Source organism: Elgaria multicarinata, chromosome 6 (genome assembly GCF_023053635.1).
Source record: "Elgaria multicarinata webbii isolate HBS135686 ecotype San Diego chromosome 6, rElgMul1.1.pri, whole genome shotgun sequence".
NCBI lineage: Eukaryota > Metazoa > Chordata > Lepidosauria > Squamata > Anguidae > Elgaria > Elgaria multicarinata.
Window position 1 is genome coordinate 93214001 of NC_086176.1, and position 20900 is coordinate 93234900.

At 40.8% G+C, this 20900-nt stretch overlaps 1 protein-coding gene across 1 annotated transcript in view; it reads left to right on the forward strand.

The window, feature by feature from the left end:
* The first annotated feature begins 262 nt into the window (after positions 1 to 262).
* LOC134399957 (chondroitin sulfate proteoglycan 4-like) overlaps positions 263 to 20900 on the forward strand; it is a 40221-nt gene continuing 19583 nt past the window's right edge. The window contains exons 1-5 of the mRNA XM_063128073.1: positions 263 to 338; positions 8687 to 8850; positions 11772 to 15338; positions 17609 to 18079; positions 18755 to 18931. Coding sequence (XP_062984143.1) covers positions 266 to 338; positions 8687 to 8850; positions 11772 to 15338; positions 17609 to 18079; positions 18755 to 18931 — 4452 coding nt within the window. The 5' untranslated portion in view covers positions 263 to 265. The remainder of the gene's footprint in view (positions 339 to 8686; positions 8851 to 11771; positions 15339 to 17608; positions 18080 to 18754; positions 18932 to 20900) is intronic.

A 20900-nucleotide genomic window follows, 5' to 3' on the forward strand; every position in this document is an offset into this window, starting at 1 on the left:
AAAGGCGCTGGTGCTGAGCCCTGGGTTAAGCCCAGTTTCTCGGGGAGAAGAACAGGAAAGCAGCCTTGCGGAGCCCAAAGGCCCGCCTGCCTTGTTCTCCCCCCTTTCCTCGCCCCTCCGTGTAACCTGACCTGAGCAACAAGCACGCCAGCACCAGCAGCAGCTGTCGGCGGGCGGAGCTCCAATTCCCCAGCGCTGCGCTCCCCGGGGCCGCCCGTTGCCTGCTCGCCTTTCCCCGGAGAGGGAGCGGGAGCGGGGCGCCGGCATGGCCTCGGGCTGGCCTTCGACGAGCGCCTTGCTGCTGCTATTGCTCGCCGCCAGCCGGGAAGCGCTCGCAGGTAGGGCTCGAAAAACACTGCGCGGGTGCGGCAGGGGGGCAGCGGCGTCTCTCTCACCCACCCACCCTTGCAAAAAGGTTCCTGAAGACGCTGCCGCCCCTCCGTGAGTGGGAAGGCGGCCGGTGCGGCTCCGACGAGCTCGGCCCCTCCTCCATTTGGGGGCTCCTCGCTGGTTGCCCCCACCGCGCACGCCCGTCCCCGCGAGGGTGGGACCAAGCCGCGCTTGAAAGTCGCAAGTCTGCCACGCGGGGAGAGGCTGCTGCCGCCGCTGGTTTGGCCCGTGCCCGCTGCAACCTGGCAAGCGACAGGCGCTGGGCGCGGGGAAAAAAAAGGCCAAATCAAGCGCTTGGGTGCGCGTTTGTTGTGGGGCGCGCTGCCTGCCAGGTGTGATGGGAAGAAACGGAGCGAGCAGCAGCCTTGCAATCAAATGGGGAGTGGGGGGGGAGCCTCCTTTGGGTTCTTTTACTGAACACCAGAACCAAACCCGGAAGGGAAATAAACTAAATGCTAGTAGACGCTAACCACTGTTAGGCTTTAGGGCGCAAATCTAATGCATGTTTAGACACGAAAAAGTCCTACAACTCCCAGCATTCCCTAGCTAGAAAGAAATCCTACTGCTGGCTGGGGAATGCTGGGAGTTGTAGGAGTCCCCCACCTCCGTTTAAACATACTCAAGATGTACTTTTGATCTCAGCAGTTTGCAAAACGTTTTACTGACATGGGATTGCAGAAGGATAAGTGGTTAATCTTCGGTTGGACAACCTAGGAGCATATCAAGCTGCTGTATTCTGCGTCCATCAAGCTTAGTATTGTTGACACTGACTGGCAGCGGTTCTCCTGGGTTTCAGGCAGGAGTATTTTTCAGCTATTCCTGGAGAAGCTGGGGTTGAACCTGGGAACTTCAGCATGCAAAGCATGAGCTAAAGTTCTCTGCCTGGTTGCCTGTAGAGAATTCTATCCCACTGGTGACTAGGCTGTGTGTACACAAGTTGTCCTCAACGTTTTGGACCAGTTTAGATGTAGGTAAAAAATAAATAAATCACATCAGCCTTCTCCCAGGTAGGTCCCTCTAGATGTTTTAGACTACTCATCCCATCAGCCCAATCCAGTATAGGTACTGGTCAAGAATGGCGGGAATTGTTGAAAGCACCTGGAAGGAGCCAACTTGGGAAAAGTTGGGCTAAACAGTATTTCTTTGTAGAAAAAAAAAAAAACCCATGCCAACCACATTTAAATTCTCACTGGTGGCAACCCACTTTTTTATTCTGTGCTTTTTTCATGCACAGGAAGCTATGATTACCTGTATCTTATTTATTACATTTGTATCCCTCCCTTTCTCCAAGGACCTCAGAATATGGATCTCTCATCCTCCATTTTATCCTCACAATGAGAAATTGCGATTGGTCACCCAGTAAGGGCAAGCTACATCTAACATTATTGCATAACATGTAGCTGAGGCTTCTCTCTCTCTCTCTCTCTAGTTTGTATGACCCTGATTTGGACTGGGCACAGTATGCATCAGGAGGAGGAGATTAAAATCCCCCACTCTGCCATTTTCTCATCAAAGTTCCCCACTCCACCTCCACATGTAAAAGCTTCCATTGACATCAATGAAGTTTTTTTTAAAGTGTGTGTGAATTTCAGGAATAAACAATGTGTGTGTGAGTTAATCCTCCCCTCCTGGTTTGCAGTGGTCCTAATTTGAATCAGAGCCTAGAATTTTTTTAAAAAAAAGCAGTATGCCCCCAGAAAAATGCCTCAACTTTACGATTTATGTAATACGTACTTTGACTCTGAGATTCGTAGGTGAGTTGGAAGTCTCCTAATCTAACTTTAACCACTACACCATGATGTTTCTCAGCAGTTATATGCTCTGTACACATACAATGAAATTGCACTGTGAAATTGGTGCATGGATGTACACAGTTTTCACATTTCTTCAAAGCATCGTGATTGAAGTGGTCCTTATTGTGTCAACTTGGGGCCAAAATTGATATGAGACAGGAGAACTATGAACAGCATATCCTGTGGTTTATAAAAAAATTAAAAAAAATAAAAATAGCAGCTACAGCATGAGAGGGTGTAGTTCAGATTGGGATCCCAGTGCTGGGGAGTGGGGTGGACAGTGTTTCAGTAATTTCTCTTCCACTGTCTTCCCAGGGTAACTCACCCCTTTCTAGGTTCATGTCTAGTTGGGCTGCCAAGACACATTTGCCACCCTTTTGAAGTGGATTTGTCCTTCTGAAAGATGCTTTTATATCTGGTTGTTTGATGTTGTTGTTAGGATTGAAAATATTCTTAATTCAGCACATACCATCCCTATAGGCACGTGTATCCTGTTCTTCAGTCATGCGGGCTTTTGGGTCATGTGATAGAAAAGGTCTGCGTTTTTGTGTATGTGTGTCTAACTGGACAAGTGGCTGGGCTCCATGCCAGCAATGGGAGTTGCTGGCCCACTGGTGGCTCCCAGTGTCCTTCCCCAGAGCCTGTTTGGCCCTCTAGCATGGGTAGTGATATCCTCATGATGTAAAGTCAGATGTTAACATGAGCTTTTCCTGTGCCACATTGTGTCTGCTTTTTCATTGGACGAGCTGAGTTAGCAAGGTTAGCAAGCATCTGAGTTCCACAAACTCTTTCTGATGAAGAGCTTTATGAACCTTGGAAGCTTACCAACCTCACCAGTGCATCTGAGTTTTATAAAAAGCATAGCTTGAACTAATTTGAATTCTGCAAAATTTCTTCAGAGTAATCTTCAACTGCTGATGTATTTTTGAAAGCAAGTGCTCTGTCTGAACTGGTTTGTGGACTGAGCTATTTGCGTTGTGGTTCTCCATTCTGGAGAAAGAACGTGCAAGATCACATTTCCGCGTAATGAGATTCTAAATTAAATCACGCTAGTCCTTACAGTATTATAGATGGTCCTCAATACTATTTGCCTGTGGAAGACTAAAGATTTATTGCCACTTTGAAGATGAACTGTAGACTGTAAATTAGTTTTTATGCTGGGTATTTTTAATCATACATCATTAAAAGACATTGGAAGCAAACCAAATCTTCTACTGTTACTTTCTACTGTTAGTTTTTCCCTACCCTGTGCCTGCTTACCCTACCCTGTACCTGTTTGCATTCTCTTCCCCTCCTTATTGTTTTACTATGATTTTATTAGATTGTAAGCCTATGCGGCAGGGTCTTGCTATTTACTGTTTTACTCTGTACAGCACCATGTACATTGATGGTGCTATATAAATAAATAAATAATAATAATAATAATAATAATATTAAAATCATTTTCCCCACTTTACTATAATGGGATTTTCATTGCACCCCCTTGGCTGCAACTCAAAGGTACATGACTGTAGCAACTGAAAGTTTGCAGCTTTCTCCCCCATCTTCCAAAGCAAACCCCGAGTCTGCTTTTTAAAACTCTTAAGAATCAAGTATTTGTTGTAAGAACTACTGATGGGAAATCTAGTAAAATGGGCACTGTATTGTTGTTGTTTTCCGGTGAATTGATGACTTGACAGCTCTTGCAATAAAGCTCCAAAATGATTCTCAGACAACCGTTTTAGCTCAAACACATTAATCTTACGGATCTTTGCGGGTCCTTTTGATGACGACATCTGCTTCCCATGCATCTCCTGCTCCTTCTTGCCTTCTTTCCATCACAAAATAGACCCCTTTAAATCCGATTATTATTATTTAAATGGAATGTGCCGCCATTCCGCCTGCTGTGTGCTGGAAAAGTGTCATGATAAAAACGGCCACTGAATGGGCCACATGGTCATTGTTTACTTCCTCTTTCTTCCCCTGTGTAAAGAAAAAGGGAATATCATGGGACAGAAGTGTGTGGGGGACATCCCCCCATCTGATGAAGTTCTTAATCTAAAGAGGTCTTTAAAAGCATTTTTAGGGAATTCCTGGGGTAGGGGAAAAATTGTTGTAGTGGAAAGTGTTATGTTATTGTAAAAACCAAAGCCCCAAGCCGTTCTTTAAAGAGGTGCATAACCTCGGGCCCACAGGTCAAATCCAGACCTCTGGGGTTTCCTAGACCCTGGTCCTACCCCTTTCCCTGAATACAGAACATTGGGTGGCTTCCTGCTTTCGTGCAGTTCCCCCCCCCATTCTTCAAGATTTATTTATTTTATAGTATTTATATATCACTCCCCATTCAAGAATTTCAGAGCAGTGAACAAATAGAATAAAATAACAAAAATAGAATAAAAGACACTAAAAATATTTTTAAAAGAAACCAAAGCCTGATCTACACCAAACAGGATATTGCACTATGAAAGCGGCATATAAGAGGCAGGAGCCACACCAAGCAGGATATAGAGGTACACCAGTCCTTTTACAACTTCATTGGCTGCCAGTCCAGGTCCGGGCCTGATTCAAAGTGCTGGTATTGATATTTAAAGCCCTAAACGGTTTGGGGCCAGGTTATTTGAAGGAACACCTCCTCCCATATGTACCTGCCCAGACCTTAAGATCATCTACAGGGGCCCTTCTCTGTGAGCCCCTGCCAAAGGAAGTGAGGCAGGTGGCTACTAGGAGGAGGGCTTTCTCCTCTGTGGCACCCCGGCTGTGGAATGAGCTCCCCAGAGAGGTTCGCCTGGCGCTTACACTGTACTCCTTTCGTTGCCAGCTGAAGACCTTTTTATTCTCTCAGTATTTTAAGACTTAATTTTAACTTAAATTTAAATTTTACTGTTTTAACTCTGTATTTTAATTTTATATCAATTTTGCTGCGTGGTTTTTATCCTGGTTGTGCTTTTTATGCTGTATTTTATATTTGTGCTTTTAACCTGTTGGTTGTTTTATTATGGTTTTAATTTTTGTGAACCGCCCAGAGAGCTTTGGCTATCAGGTGGTATAAAAATGAAATAAATAAATAAAGTATGTGTCAATAGGCCCCAACAGTTGTCAGTGCACTTCAGTACCATTATAAAGCAGTAGTGTGGCTCCTGCCTCTTATATACTGTTTTCATAGTGTAATATCCTGTTTGGTGTAGATCTGACCAAAGTTCAATTAAAACTGCATCTGGACATTAAGGGAAGGTTTCCTCGAACAGCAACGTAGTTTATTTGTTTGTTTTTACATTTCTATACTGCCCAATAGCTGAAACTGTCTGGGTAGTTCACAAGACAGCATAAAATACAATATAAATTGTAAAAGTTTAAAACTACAGTATAAAAGTAAAACCAAACTAAAACATGTCAGCAATGCAGAGATTTCAAATAGATTTAAAATCTGCCGCCCTGGGATTCTGCCAATACACCCACCCCTTCCCCTCCCCAACCACTAATTGTTCATGCATCCCCCCCCTCCTTCTAAAAGGATGAAATGCCTCTTCTAATGCTTAGTTACTGGCAGTAAGAGCCTTAAGCTAAAATATACTGGAATTTTTTAAAATCATTTTTGCCCCACCCCCTTTTGCCTTCAGCCCCGCCCATACAGAAATGCAGCCCCCGCCCAAGAGCTTCTCCAAGACTGAATTTTGCCTTTGAACTGAAAGAGGTTCAGCAACCCTGTTCTAGATGCATGTAAGCTCTACGTATTTGTGCAAATTTGCAACCACCCAAAATGCACATTTTCATGCTTTTCCCTATGGAAGAAATGCACATTTGCGGATGTGTTTTATTTCATTTTATGTAGTTTTCTATGACTAAATTTGTGCAAAATTCCAGAAAGTAAAAAAAAAAAAAAGTTCCCCAAATCCATGAAATCTGTGCGACTCGGGAAAGGCCACTCTGCTGTGGTATTGGCAGGTCGGATTCTTAGAAATCTGAACTGGATTTCTCTGGCATCACTAAATACATACAATGCGTGAAGAAGGCGGATTGGAGGGGTTCTCAAGGCAGATGCCTATATTTCCTCTCTTCCTCATACCTTAAGATGCTAGGTGGAAAAACAGCTGCAGGCCGTGGGTAAGCTCCCTGGAAGCATTAATTACTGTTATCACAATAGTGTTTTGGAAATTTGTGAATGACTTCTCCATACAATGTGCTCAGTAAGTAAAGGATGATTGCTGTTATTCTGCAAAGAAAGCCTGCCCAGAGCTACAAAGAACAGCTTCATTGTTTAACCATTCTTCTAATAAAACCTTTATTTCAGTTCATTCGTAGCAATCCATGCTCCACCACTGTGCACAAAATATATACAATGGGAGCCTCGAATGCCACATCTTGTAGGTGCTGGCTCTACACTTTTGTTGAATCAATGGCAGTTTCATATGCATTATTTATATTGATTGCCCTTACAAAAATGTTGCATTTCCCCATTTCCCCCCTCCCTATAAGTATGATGACCTCCCCTTTTTTTTCCTGGTGAGTGAAAGTAGTGTAGAAGCAGCATCAGATTCTGCCTATATTTGCAATAAATACTTTTTTTTTTAGAGCTACACTGAGGGCCAAAGCAATTATTCTTTATGTATCTGGTTTTGCTTAAGTTAATTCAAAGCACATGGGATAGGGGGTCAAGATTGTCCTTATAGTCATTGTCAATTTATTTGTATGCTGGATTTTCCATAATACATTCTGCCCAAAGCAGTTCACAAAAACAAATATAATAGCCATAATTATTATTATTATTTTAATGCAACAGCCTTCCCCAGCCAGGTGCCCTCCAGATGTTTTGGACCGCAACTCCCAGCCTGCCTCTCTTTTCACCAGGGTCCCATGTCCTGAGCCAGGAAAGGGCACCCTCGTCCCCATGGCAAGTCTCCTTCTGGTTCTTTCTTGGCAGCAGAGCACCAGGAGAGGCAAATCGGAAAAAGCTTCTCCCCATGCAGATGTCTTCACACACACCCAGAGTTGTAGCAGCCCCTTTAAGCAGGCTCCTAAAGCTGGAGGTGTGGCAAGGCAGGTGGAAATAGCCACCCTTCTGTGGTAAACACAGCCTCTCTCTCCCCCTTCATTATTCCTTCTAGCAGCAAAATTATAAGTGTTTTGAGTGAGGAGGTGAGGTTTATGGACTTACTTCCCAGCGGGAAGAATGAAGGGGGAGGGGGAGAGAATCCCATCAGCCCCGTATACTTAGGGCTCTCTGACCTTCCATACTTAGCTTTTCTAAGTTGGCTAATTACTGGAGGTGTAACACAACCAATGCTTCTGTTAAACATGTTTTGGATGTGCCCAATAGTTGCCTCTTTTTGGGAGAAGCAGGTTAATATATGAAAAGATCAATGCTCACCTCCTGTAATGCAATAGACTTAAGACCCTTACAATGCTTTCATTGTTTGAACAGGTGCCATCTAGATGCCACTTGTGAATGGATACTTATATGGATATTTAGTCTGCTTTTGTTGAAGTTCATGTGTAGTTTTTGGAAAGCTGTACACATACACACACACACACACACACACACACACACTGTTAATTTACATTCACTGAAATTGATATATTCAAATTTATGTAGCCACAATTTTTTCCCATTGCCCTCTTTTTGTTTTGTTGCCAATAAAAACTTTTTAAAAACCAAGAACTGCTATGGTCTGCTAGTAGACCAGGGAAGGGGACAAATAAGTTAGTAGACTAGGGGTAGGGAACCTGTTGCCTTCCAGATGTTGTTAGATTCCAGCTCCCATCAGCCCCAGCCAGCATGATTAATAGTTCCTCACCTCTTCAGTAGAAGTAGTGACATTTCATTATTGTGTGTGATCCTGAAAAAATACCTGAAACAATGTGAACAAAACATCGACTTGTGCATGAATTGAGCAGCAACAGTAAAGCAGCCAGCTTAAGCACCAGTTGTCCCATGATCCAATGTGTGTGTGTGTATGCATGCACATGAGAGAGAGAGAATCTTGTGAACATTAAGAACTTAGTTCCTAGCATATTTTGGTTCCCACTTCAGGAGATTTCAGCATTCCTGAAAAATCTGTTTTGATTAGCACTGTAAATATTTGGCCAAGAATCTCTTTCATTTTTAAAGTAAATCATTGCAATGGAGGCGCCTTTAAACCCTTCAAGTCACCACAATCAATGCTACTCCTTTCCTCTGAAGATATCTTACTTCTTCAGTCCTCCAAAAGAGCCTCACAGAAGCAGAAGACTACACATTTAATTAGAGCTGCAATAAAATGTGTTTTGCCAAATGTGTTAGTGGCCAGAGATATTGTTTCATGTCATTGTATCTCATGAGCAGTACTTTTATGCAGTAATGATATTTTAAACTATATTTTAAATCACTTTGTAAATCTTGTTAGAACCATAAAACTGGTGGACTAGGAAGAAAAGTGAATTCTTACTTCTGCACATTCTAAATTCTAGATGCACAATCTACACATAATGTTGGAAAACCATTTCACATGAGCATGCATACAATAACTTCTTTGTTTTTTGCTTTTTAGCATCATTTTATGGCGAAAGCTATGTACAGTTAAATGTTGCTGAATCATCTTCGACAATATCACTGAAATTACATTTTCAAACGAGTAAACCAGATGGATTGCTCTTTCTTGCTGCAGGAAAAGAAGTTTATTTTTTTGTGGAATTACATTCTGGAAACATACAAGTAAGGTTTTGAATATACAAGGCTAATTCATACTAATTTAGACCATTTGTATATTTAGCTCAGAACTGCATTCTAAAGTTTTTATTTTTTTTAACAGAAACAAAAACGAAAATATAATTTGGGTTTTACCAGTACTAATTCATATAGTTTGTATTACAAGGATAAAGCTTTAATAATTGCATCAATAATAAAGAAAGCATGGTTCAAATTGCAGTTGCTGGACTTCTAGAGTAAGTGTTGTTGTTGGTTTACAACTCCCATCAACCCATTAGCCAGGCTGGCTGGGGATGATGGGAGTTGGATTTCAACATCTGGAGTGCTACAGGCTCCCCACCCCTAGACTAAGGGTCTGTTCAGATCACACACTAACCTACCATGGATCGCTCAAAAACGTGAATTAGCCTGTCATGTGTGGGGAGAATTCCCTCCCCAAAGTGGGCAGATGACCCATGTGGGTGTCCACAGAGGTCCCAGTGTCATGTGACAGGATCCCCGTGGTTTCAGCTTCCTTCCTGGGAAAAAACAACAAAATGGCAACCATAGAGTCCACCGGGAAGAGTGACCGCCACCTCTGAAGATGCTCTTGCCACTGCAGACCTTATCTGTGGTCCGTGGCCATTATTTTCCATTTTCCAAATGGAGCAGCTCCTGGTGACCTACTTGGTGTGCAGAGGTAAGTCACCTAATCACAGAGGGGAGAATGGATAGCGGAACCATGGGAAGCAACGTGGTTCCTATGCATTTTCTAGGCCTGCTTGTCATGGTTCTGTTACCCCTCTTCATGGGTCCCTTATCCCCACCCTCCGTGCAGATCTGAACAGGCCCCTAGTGTGAAGATCTGGATGCATCATGTACTCCAAATGTTTACTGATAGATGTGAAATATTTATATACCATCACTGTACCTTGTAAAGTACTCAAGGCAGCTTATTTCTTTTCTGATACTGGCCTGTTTCAAACACAATCTAAACCATGGCTTACAAGAATGAAGTGTGGCAAAACTGTGGCTCACATGCTTATCTCCCGTTCCTCCGCACACAGATTGAAACTTATTATTATTATTATTATTATTATTTATTTATATAGCACCATCAATGTACATGGTGCTGTACAGATAACACAGTAAATAGCAAGACCCTGCCGCATAGGCTTACAATCTAATAAGTTGTAGTAAACAATAAAGAGGGAAGGAGAATGCAAACAGGCACAGGGAAGTGTAAACAGGCACCGGGTAGGGTGAAGCTAACAGTATAGAGTCCGAACAAACTCAATATTTGAAGGCAATAGGGAAAAGAAAAGTTTTTAGCTGAGTTTTAAAAGCAGTGATTGAGTTTGTAGTTCTCAAGTGTTCTGGAATAACCCATAGCTTCTGTCCTGAGCAAACAGCCAGAATGAGGAATTCAATGGAAGTTGTTAACACAGCAAAGGTCTAGGAGAAGACTGAGGGCTTATATGCATCCACCTCTCTTCCTGGTTATTTATTTATTTATTACATTTTTATACCGCACAATAACCGAAGCTCTCTGGGCGGATCACAAAAATTAAAACCATAATAAAACAACCAACAGGTTAAAAACACAAATACAAAGTACAGTATAAAAAGCACAACCAGGATAAAACCACACAGCAAAATTGATGTAAGATTAAAATACAGAGTTAGAACAGTAAAATTTAAATTTACCGTATTTCTTCGATTGTAAGACGCCATCGATTGTAAGACGCACACTAATTTCAGTACCACCAACAGAAAAAAAGCTTTGATTCTAAGAATAATAATCGCACCCGCGATTCTAAGACTCACCCCATTTTTAGAGATGTTTATATGGGGGAAAAAGTGCGTCTTAGAATCGAAGAAATACAGTAAGTTAAAATTAAGTGTTAAAATACTGAGAGAATAAAAAGGACTTCAGCTGGCGACGAAAAGAGTACAGTAGGCGCCAGACGGACCTCTCTGGGGAGCTCATTCCACAGCCGTGTTTAGCAGGTGCAGCTGCTTCTGCTTCCTCATTCTCTGCAGCTTGGACTTTTCCCTCCTTATGAATAGAACCTTGCTCCTGAGTAGAAGCGGGGTGAACCTGATGGCCAGGCAGGTATTCCAAGTCTCCCACTTGGTCTGCCACTGTCAGTGCTCTAAAGAGCTATGGGACAAGGGAGGAGAGTCAGAAACCAAGGCAGGGTTGGAAGAGGATCTTTGGGATTTCAGGCACGGCATCTCTGTGATGAGATTTCTCAGGTCGACCCATGTCTTCTGTGGGATTGGGATTTGCTATGAAATCTCAACCTTCTTCCAAAGAGGTCTTCTCTAGGCTTGGGTCATCTGGGAACCTGACAGTTTCTCATCATTTCTGAACTCAGAAACTGCTGTTTATTCTAATTGTGGTTAGTTAATAAACCAGATTCTGACACATGGTTTGATCCTAGCTTGTTTGACCTAATTACAATTAGAATGAACCAGTTTCCTGAGTTTGGATGTAATTACAAACTACGATTTATTCAAAACCAAGAGTGGAAAGCTTTCAAATCTCCCACCTTTGCATGCCTAATAGGAGAGCCCAAGGATCACCATGTCTTGTTCTTATAGTGCTATACCACGTCCAGTTGTTTGCTCAGGATCAGAACTAGGTATATATGTCCAAGTCCTATTCAGCTTATGTACGGCAGAGTTTGTATCATAGATTCTTTGCCATTCCCAAATACATTAATGGGGGAAAACATTTTGTACATTATTATTATTATTATTATTATTATTATTATTATTATTATTATTATTATTAATTTATTTATATAGCACCATCAATGTACATGGTGCTGTACAGAGTAAAACAGTAAATAGCAAGACCCTACATGTAGTACATTTGATTCATTTTTTGTTAATTTCCTTTTTGACTCATGGGATGATTCAGAGTTTGTCCCTTTTTGCAGGTGAGAATCAACCTTGGAGGAGGTGAACAAGTCCTCCATTCCCACCGGAGTTTCCAGCTGAACGATTTAGTGTGGCACCTTCTAGAAGTCCATCATGAAAGAGATAATATTACTGTAGTGATAGACAAAAACTATCAAGCTAGTATGAAATTGCCAGCGATTCTGTCTGAACTAAACATCGAACATGGCCTCTACGTTGGTGGGAGTGGCGAGCTTAATGTTCCTTACCTTGATGGTGTGCAAACTAATTTCCGAGGATGTATGAACGATGTGGTATTTAACAAGCATGACATCCTCACATCCCTGCGACCTTCTAGATTTAAAAAAGTTCATGAAGTGTCACTGAGCTGCAGCAGTGAATTTTTTGCAGGCGATGAGGAACCTATTAGTTTCTTTAGCTCCAAGTCCTATATTTCTTTTCCTTCATGGAATATCCGGGCAGAAGGAGTCTTGGCATATAAAGTGCAAAGCACAGCTCAGACAGGCTTGTTGCTGTACAGTTCTGGCCCAGGGGGAGATTTTGTTGCAATGGAAATTGAAAATGGACTCATCAAAGTCCATGTTGGAAAGGGTAAGAACAAAATTCAGCTTTCTTCTCTCATCCCTGTCAATGATAGCCGGTGGCACTTTGTCGAACTGATTTTTTTTGCAAAACATATTGAACTTACAGTAGAGAAAGAGACTGTGAAAACATCGCTGCTGTCGCACAATAAACTTCCTGTTCTTAAGGGGGCCCTTTATATAGGTGGAGTAAATGACGCCATCCGGGCAGAAGTGCTGAAACTAGGGTTAGCATCAGTTTCTGGAAGATTTGCTCAGGGCGGATCATTCAGAGGCTGCTTGAAAGATTTGAATGTTGACTCAAAAAGGAATTCCTTAAAGAATGTTCTTGTGACTAAGGATATTTCAATAGGATGCAAAATTGAGAGTGCTTTTAGTGGAAATCCTATTGTAGCCCCTGAAAAGCAACTTGTAGGAACAGCAGTTCCCATTTTGGCCATTGGTACTCTAGCTTCCAAATTCCATGGCAAAGAGAGTCATGGCCAGTTTTTGGTTGTGAACAACTTGATTGTTCCAGAAGGTGGACAAGCAACTCTTGAATCTAAGCACATCAAAGTCAATGTGGAATTCAGGAAACTAGGGATTCGCCAGTCACAAATTCTTTTTAAAATTAAAAGCCACCCTTCCCATGGACATTTGAGGTTGGATGTAGAATCAGAGCAGGAAGAGTCCACATTTAGCATGCTAGATTTGTGGCAAGGCAGAGTTCTGTATGTCCATGACGGCTCTGAGGAAAGCTATGATTATTTCACTTTTTCCATTTCTACAAGCAGTAAAAAAAAGATGCCTCCAAATCTGCAAGGAAACAAAGAATACATGTTTACCGTTACGGTAAGACCCATAAATGATGCTCCAGAACTCACACTCCCAAATGGGAACTTGTTTGTTCTCTTAGAACACTCAAAGAAATGTCTGGGTGTAGATTCAATAAATATTTCAGACAGTGATACAAGTGCTGCAGACCTCAGTATTTCAGTCCTTGGGAATTTGAATGCAGATGCAGGATTTCTAGAGAATCCCAAGTTTCCTGGAAAGGCTATTACTACATTTTCTTACAAGGACTTACAAAATGGCAGTGTTTGCTTTGTCCACACTGGAGTTAAGAACTCCAGGATTGTTCTGCGAGCAAGTGATGGAGAGAAAGTCAGCAACACAGTTGTGCTGCGTGTTGCAGCCACACCCTTGGATTATAAATTGGTCAACAACACAGGAGTTGATGTTCTACAAGGCGATGCAGCTTTGATCAGACTTAGCAATTTGGCCTCTGAAACGAACGCCTTCCAACAAGATCTGGAGGTGCAATATGAGGTCACAGAGCCACCACGCTATGGAGAAATTCAGAGGAGACAGTCTGGTGGAGAATGGAAAAAAACCAACTCGTTTTCTCAACGCTCTGTTGAACGGGGCCGGGTGAGGTATGTTTCTACCTTCAGAGAGGTGCAGCAGGATGACGCCCTTGAACACTTTAAATTTAAAGTCAGAATTGGCAGCAAAGTTAGTGAAGAGTTTTTGTTTCCTGTCATGGTGAAATGGTTACGGTATAATTTCCTGAGACATGTGCCATTAGTAATTGACAAGTCAAAGAAAGAGTACCTGAGCTCTGATCATCTGCATGCTATGATGTCACAAGTGGAAGTACCAGAAAATGAATTTCATTACAAGTTGCTGTCCTTGCCTGAGAAAGGAAACGTTCTGCTTAACAATGTCTCTCTGCAAATAAATTCAACTTTCAGCCAGCAGAACATTTCTGATAAGAAAGTAGAATACCAGTTGATCAGTAGGCCCCGTGGGGAAACTCAGGATTCATTTCAGTTCCTGATTACTACAAAATATGTGGTATCCAACATCTATGATTTCAAAATCAACATTAAAACAGACCCACGAAGCATTCTTTTGACAAATCGTGGCCTCACTGTTACTGAGGGTGAAGGAAAACTGATCACGATATTAGAATTATTTGCACAAACTCTTGACAACACGACCTTCCAGTATAAAGTCACAAAGAGCCCTCGTCATGGGAAGTTAACACTGATTAATTTTTCTGATTCTCCAGAAAGTAATAACAATCTTAGTAGTTTCACAAATCAGGATATAATTGGTAAGCGCCTTATGTATGTACATGATGACTCAGAGACCCAGTATGATGAAATTGATATCACCGCAACAGCCATAAAATCTGGGGAACGAGTGAGCCCTGACATGGGCACAGAACCTTCTTTATCAACAGAGCTCAAATTTAACATTTCTGTCCAGCTGAAAAATGATGAGAAACCAGTCCGTGTGGTAGATAAGGTATTCCACATTGTTAAGAATGGAAGGAAACTTTTGACCTTGGATGATCTTTGCTACCATGATCCTGACACTGATTTTGATGATAAGCAGTTGTTGTATACCAGGCGTGGCATTCCTAATGGAGAGTTGGTTCTCGTCAATGAAACTTCTCGTAGGTTGTATCAGTTCAAGCAAGAGGACCTGGCACAAAAGCGAGTGCTGTATATACACCATGGGGCAGACTATGGCCGCTTTGTGCTGTTCATAACTGATGGCAAGCACTATACATCATCACTGCTAGAAGTAAGTGCTTCCAAGCCTTACATCCATCTAGAAAACAATACAGGTTTATTGATCCAGAAAGGAAGAGAGGGAACAATCACTGCTGCTAACTTGAGTGCTACCACAAACCAAGACATTAGAAGCGATCATGAAATTACATTCGAGCTGTTCTCATCTCCGAAGTATGGAAAAGTTTTTGTAAATAACTTAGTGCTGGGCACTTTCACTCAACATGATCTAAAAATAGGACATGTGACTTATAAGCATGATGACAGTAACAACCTGGTTGACGCCTTTAACTTTACAGTTTATGCTAAAGGTATCCAGTTGGATGCTGAAATGAATGTCCGTATATATTTGGAAAGTCATCAGCGTTCACCAGTGGTTGTACATAACAGCAGCTTTTTGGTTGAAGAAGGAAAACCAGTTAAAATCAGTAACGGAAAATTGCTGGTAAGCTGAAGTTCTTGAATAATTCATAACAACATATACTGAATATGTTTTCTTTTGTGCACTATCCAACCTCAGCTAAGCATTAATGATCTCTCCCACAAACTTATCATGGTAATAAATGCTGCAAAACTTGCACACTTACTTCAATATATTAATAGCAATTATTAATAATATTGGTCTGAACATGATTCAGTCACATAATAACTATTTCCCAAAAGTTTCATGCTCTTTGGCATTACAGCAGAAGGTGAGATATTCTTCTAGGGAAACAGCATCACTTTAAATTAATTAAGGTTTAGCTGAAGAATAGTATCAACTTTGCAGATAAGTCCATTGAAAGTACTCACACGCAAACATTTTTAATAATCCAACTGACCACATGTACATTTGTTAGTAATTTCTGGCACATCAAATCACTGACGGCGAGAGAAAAGAACCGTTGCCCACCATAATTTTTTATCTCTTTTATTTGTATGCCACTTCCTTGCAAGTTTGTGCCCAAAGTAGCTCACAACAACAAATGAACAAAATAACAATTAAAAAATCATAATAGAATCAATTACAAACAATCATAATGTCAGTAGGTAAATACATAACAAAAAAGTCAATTAGTCAAATACAGCAAAAGCTAACACAAGCTTTTCTGTCTTGCACGGGAGATGATCAAGTGATTTATGAAGGAGGTTAACCTGACCAGAGAAATATTAGTTGAATAGTCAAACAACTTTTAATTAATTATGACTTTTGTTTTACTGACATGTGAATTTATGCAGATTTTAATTGATTGGCCGAGTGATCCTACTTATTTGGGGGTGGAGAACTAAGGCCACTGCATCCAAAGCCCTGCTGGTTCATAGCATTTAGGGGCAGAGGTAGGTGATCGGTTTTGAGCTGCCGTTTTTGTTTCTTTAACTTTTACTTCCCCTTGAAACAATGGGAGGGAATTAAATACGCCAGCTCCAAGGCAAGCATAGATACAAGGCTCGTTTGGGGGCATGCCAGGGAAATGGGGCAAAGCAATCGAAGCTGGTGGCTCTGATGTCCGCGGGGTAGTGAATCTGATCCGGGTTTCAGCCAGAACCTGTCAAAACTCTAAAGGAGCTATCCAAGGTGGTTTGCCCACTGACATCTAAGCCACCAGCCTCCACTAGGGCAAAGGATTCTTCAGATTCTCTGCCGCCTTCAACATGTCCCTGGTACTTTCCGTCCTGGCCACTACTGCCTGCAGGACACCTCATGTGGTGGATCAGCTGTGGCAGCAGAACTTGTCACTCCTGGACCGAGGAGGCTTCCGTCTGCAGAAAGGAACATCTGTAGCGTGCTAACATCCTCAGTAGCCCTCCCCGGGAGCTTTGGATTGCTCTCTTAAGTAATCCATTCAATCTGCATAAATTTTGTGTATGATTAAAAGAATGGCTTTGAAGGGAAAAAAACATCTGCTTATTTCTTTCGTTTTAGGTGACACATGTTCAGTCTCCATTGGGCTGCTTTTGATTATTTTCATCTCCTTACAATTTTTTATACTCCAGAACATGCTAATGCCCCCCTTTTATTTCTCAGTAGCCCTGTTTTAGCTTTATAACTGTTATCACTCACCACCTGAATTTGCTACTAGAGGGAGTCATGATTCCTTTTTTGATGTCCATGATAGTATAAACACTGGGTGATTTTTGAGCTCTTAGGTTAAAGATAGTATGGTCCATTTCCATAACCATGAGGACTAGAAATGTGTTTTGTTTTGGGTTTTTTTTACAAATAAAAGGCAGGGCTTTTTTAAAAAAAATATTTTTTTTAAGATAGGAGGCATAGTTCAGTAGCATAGTACATTCTTTGCATGCAGACGGTCTCGGGTTCAAGCCCAGTTGTTTTTTTAACGATCTAGTTTCTAAAATTCTACTAAAAAAATAAAAAAATAAATCTCATAGCAGTGCTTGAAAAGACCTCTTACCTGAGACCCCGGAGAGCCACTGCCAGTCAAAATGGATAGCACTGTCTAGATGGACCAAAGTATACCCGTGTCATGTTTCGGAGGCTGTACCAGAATGCAAACTGTGTACATGCATAGTTTAGAAACAGCAGTTGCTAAACTGATCTCTACAATGACCACCACTCCACCAGCAGCCCCTTTGACAAAGAGCTGTGGGCAAGTTCAGTGAAGGATGCCAAAAATGGATGAGTATTCCGTGCTGAACTTATTGATGATTAAATGTCAAAATCTGTAAATAGAAAAACAATGCTTATCTTAATTAACTGTACCTATGCTTTTTAAGGTTGTGCATGAAAACAGTTTGCCATCAGAGATAGAGTTTAAAGTACGGTCACCTCCGGTCTACGGGTACCTGAGGAAGTTTACATCAGATGAAGGCTACCTTGGAGTAGAAGAAAATCCAGTTTCGTCCTTTACCCAGCAAGATATTAATGATGGCAATATCCAGTATGTGCAGACCATTTCCAACCAGCCCCAGGACAAGTTTTCTGTTGATGTGACCAATGGCATCCGGGCAGTCAGTGGGATAGAAATTGCCATAGAAATCATTCCAAAGATGATCCCATTAGAAGTGCACAACTTCACAGTTGCCGAAGGGGGTTCGAAAGCCCTGGAGGAAGATTTTCTAAAAATCCCTAGTAGCCATTTTGCAGGGATCAATTGTGAATTCAGTTTAGTGGAGCCACCAAAATATGGGCGTATTGCAAACTCTCGCTTTCCTGGAGTGGCGCTAGCTAAATTTACCGCAAAACAGGTAAAATTGCTCAAAACATAATTCTGTTTTTTTTTAAAAAAAATGTCTAAAAAGCCTGTTCAGACAACACACTAAGCTGTGGTTAGAGCCACCAACCTTTTTGCAGCAAGTGGTTAGTGAGTGTCGTTAACTGTGGTTAGGAAAAACACTGTTCAAAGTGCTTAACCATCATGGCTTAGTGTGTTGTCTGAACAGGCTCAATATAGATTATTCTTTGGAAATTATATACTAAACTGATCTGGATTCCACTGATCAAAATATATCATCTCTGCTTATGAGAAACCACCCATATTTTTAAAATGTTGCACAACAATTTTAAATTTTGCATTGTAAATTAATTTTTCATTAAGAATTTTTTACAGACTTCTATTTGTTGGCTTTTATTGTTGTTTTTATTGCCATTTTACTGTGTTCATTTTTTTTTATCACTTTTAACGTTTTAACTGTTTTTATATATTTTATTGCTATTAGCTGACTTGAGAGGGTTACTGCCCTGAAAGGAGGCCAAGAAATATTATAAATAAACAAATTATAGTATAAAACTTTGAATGTAAAAGTAGGACAAGAATGATATGAGATAAAATGATAGTTGTTGAAGAACTGGAGCGAATTGAGTCCTTGCAGTTTATTTTTTGAACGTGATGGATTCTTAATTTAGTTACTTTCCCTTTTCAGGTGGAACAAGGATTAATCTTCTATATTCATGATGACAGTGAACAACTGCTTGACAATTTCACCATCATAGCGAACAGCACAGAACTATGGAAACAGAGCTTGCCTCAAATTATATTTGTGACCATTACACCAGTAAATGATGAAGCTCCTGTTATAAGGAGAAACAAAATACTTCGGGTGAGTCCTGTGTGATTGCAAAGTCTAAATTTTGAATAAGGTGAGTGTCTTCTTTGGCAAAAAAAAGGGGGACAAAATGGGCTGGGCTGTGTGTTTCCTTTTCTTTCTCTTCTCCGGATAGTTGGCAATTTTAATCACATATCTAGCACAATGGGGATTGGACTCGATGGCCTTATATAGGGTGACCATATGTAAAAGAGGACAGGGCTCCTGCACCTTTAACAGTTGTATAAAAATGGGGATTTCAGCAGCTATCATTTGTATGCATGCAGCACCTGCTGAAATTCCTTCTTCATCACAATAGTTAAAGCTGCAGGAGCCCTGCCCTCTTCTGTATATGATCACTGTAGTATAGCTCCTGCAGCTTTAACGGTTGTGAAGAAGAGGGAATTACACCAGGTGCTGCATACATACAAATCACTGTCATCATCAATTCCTTAGGTTTATCTTACACATATGAAAAAAAACTTTGATTGTCTATGGGGTTATCTACGATGTGCGAATCTAATCTACACTGATCTTCCGGAGTGCAAATCAGAGTCGACAGGGCTTGAATGCCCTTTGTATTGGACTGTGCTTTCTTTTACTGCTGCTGAATTCGAAGCAAACTCTACCTGCTATTCACTTACCATAGTGTGGACTGTGCCAGACCAAATCGGGCAACTTTACATTTTTATGATGTCCCTTATTTTTAAAAATACAACTTCTTCAATCATACCAGACTCGTCTCATCTACAATGCCTCTGACGCCTATTAGCTCCTATATACTCCCACGGTCAGCCAGCTTTAAGCTAGCACAAATGGCAGCTTTTTTCTTCATGGGATCATTTTAAGCATAGATACCTTACAGTAGTGTAACCACAAGGGGGCCTTGTTTTCATTTATATAGAAGCTTCTCCATTCACTGAAAATGGCTCTGATTGTTGTATTTAATGTAATTGTCCAGTAGTGACAATTAAGAAAAAACTAGCTAACTTATATATGAATTAGTAGGAAAGTGAACACATCCTATCAGCTAGGAATGAATATGTAAAAAATTGCACACAGCCCAGACTTTAGTAGCAAAAAATATGTAAATGGAAGCAAATTCCATTTAAAGCAGGGGTGTACTTGGAAGTTATGTTTCTAATTCTAGTTAGATGGGCTGTGCATTTGCTTTGAACGTTGAATAGCCTTGAATGCTGACATTGATTTGTACAATATGGTGTTTTTGCAGGTCCCCACAAGCAAAATAATAACCTAATCTGCTTTTTGTACATGTAGAATGTGTGAGGCAAAATAAGGATAAGAATAAAAGAGAACAGAGATTTTGTGAGCATTTTCTTTTTCTTTTATTCTTAAAAGCGATAGCTGGCCTCTATCCTACATATTGTATTTATTTATAATAAAGACGGGTGAAGGAAACAGCATATTGAAAAGGTATTTTCAATATTTCAAATTATTTCTTTTTTCTTTGCCCTACTGCTACCCAGATCTGCTTCTAGAGGCAAAGTAAGCTCTGTTTTTATTTTGCAAGGATTTAGCATGCAATGATTTTATGCATGTGCTAGTAAATTATTGAATGCATTTTTTTCATAATAAAAGATTTAATTAGGTTGTTACCTACCTGTGAAGTGCTGGAGGTTGTAATTTTAATTAGTTAGATATTCCATTACAGATAAGGAGCTCTCGGGTGACGTTTAATCAAATCCAGTCCATAGCTGCTTCATTAATCTATCAAAACAAATTCAAATCAGTAATATTTATCTAATATTGGCACAATTCATGAAGCAGCATTGCTAGATAATTTCCATTCATTTTTAAAGAGACTGGAGTTTCACACCTACACAGACCCGCTAAAATAGATGGATGTTTTTGACCATAGGGTTAACAAATTATTTCAGAGATCATCATTATTTTCAGCATGGGTTGCATTGCAGGGAAGTTAGTATGCTTTGTTCTCATTGAACTTGGGACTTAAATTAGTCAT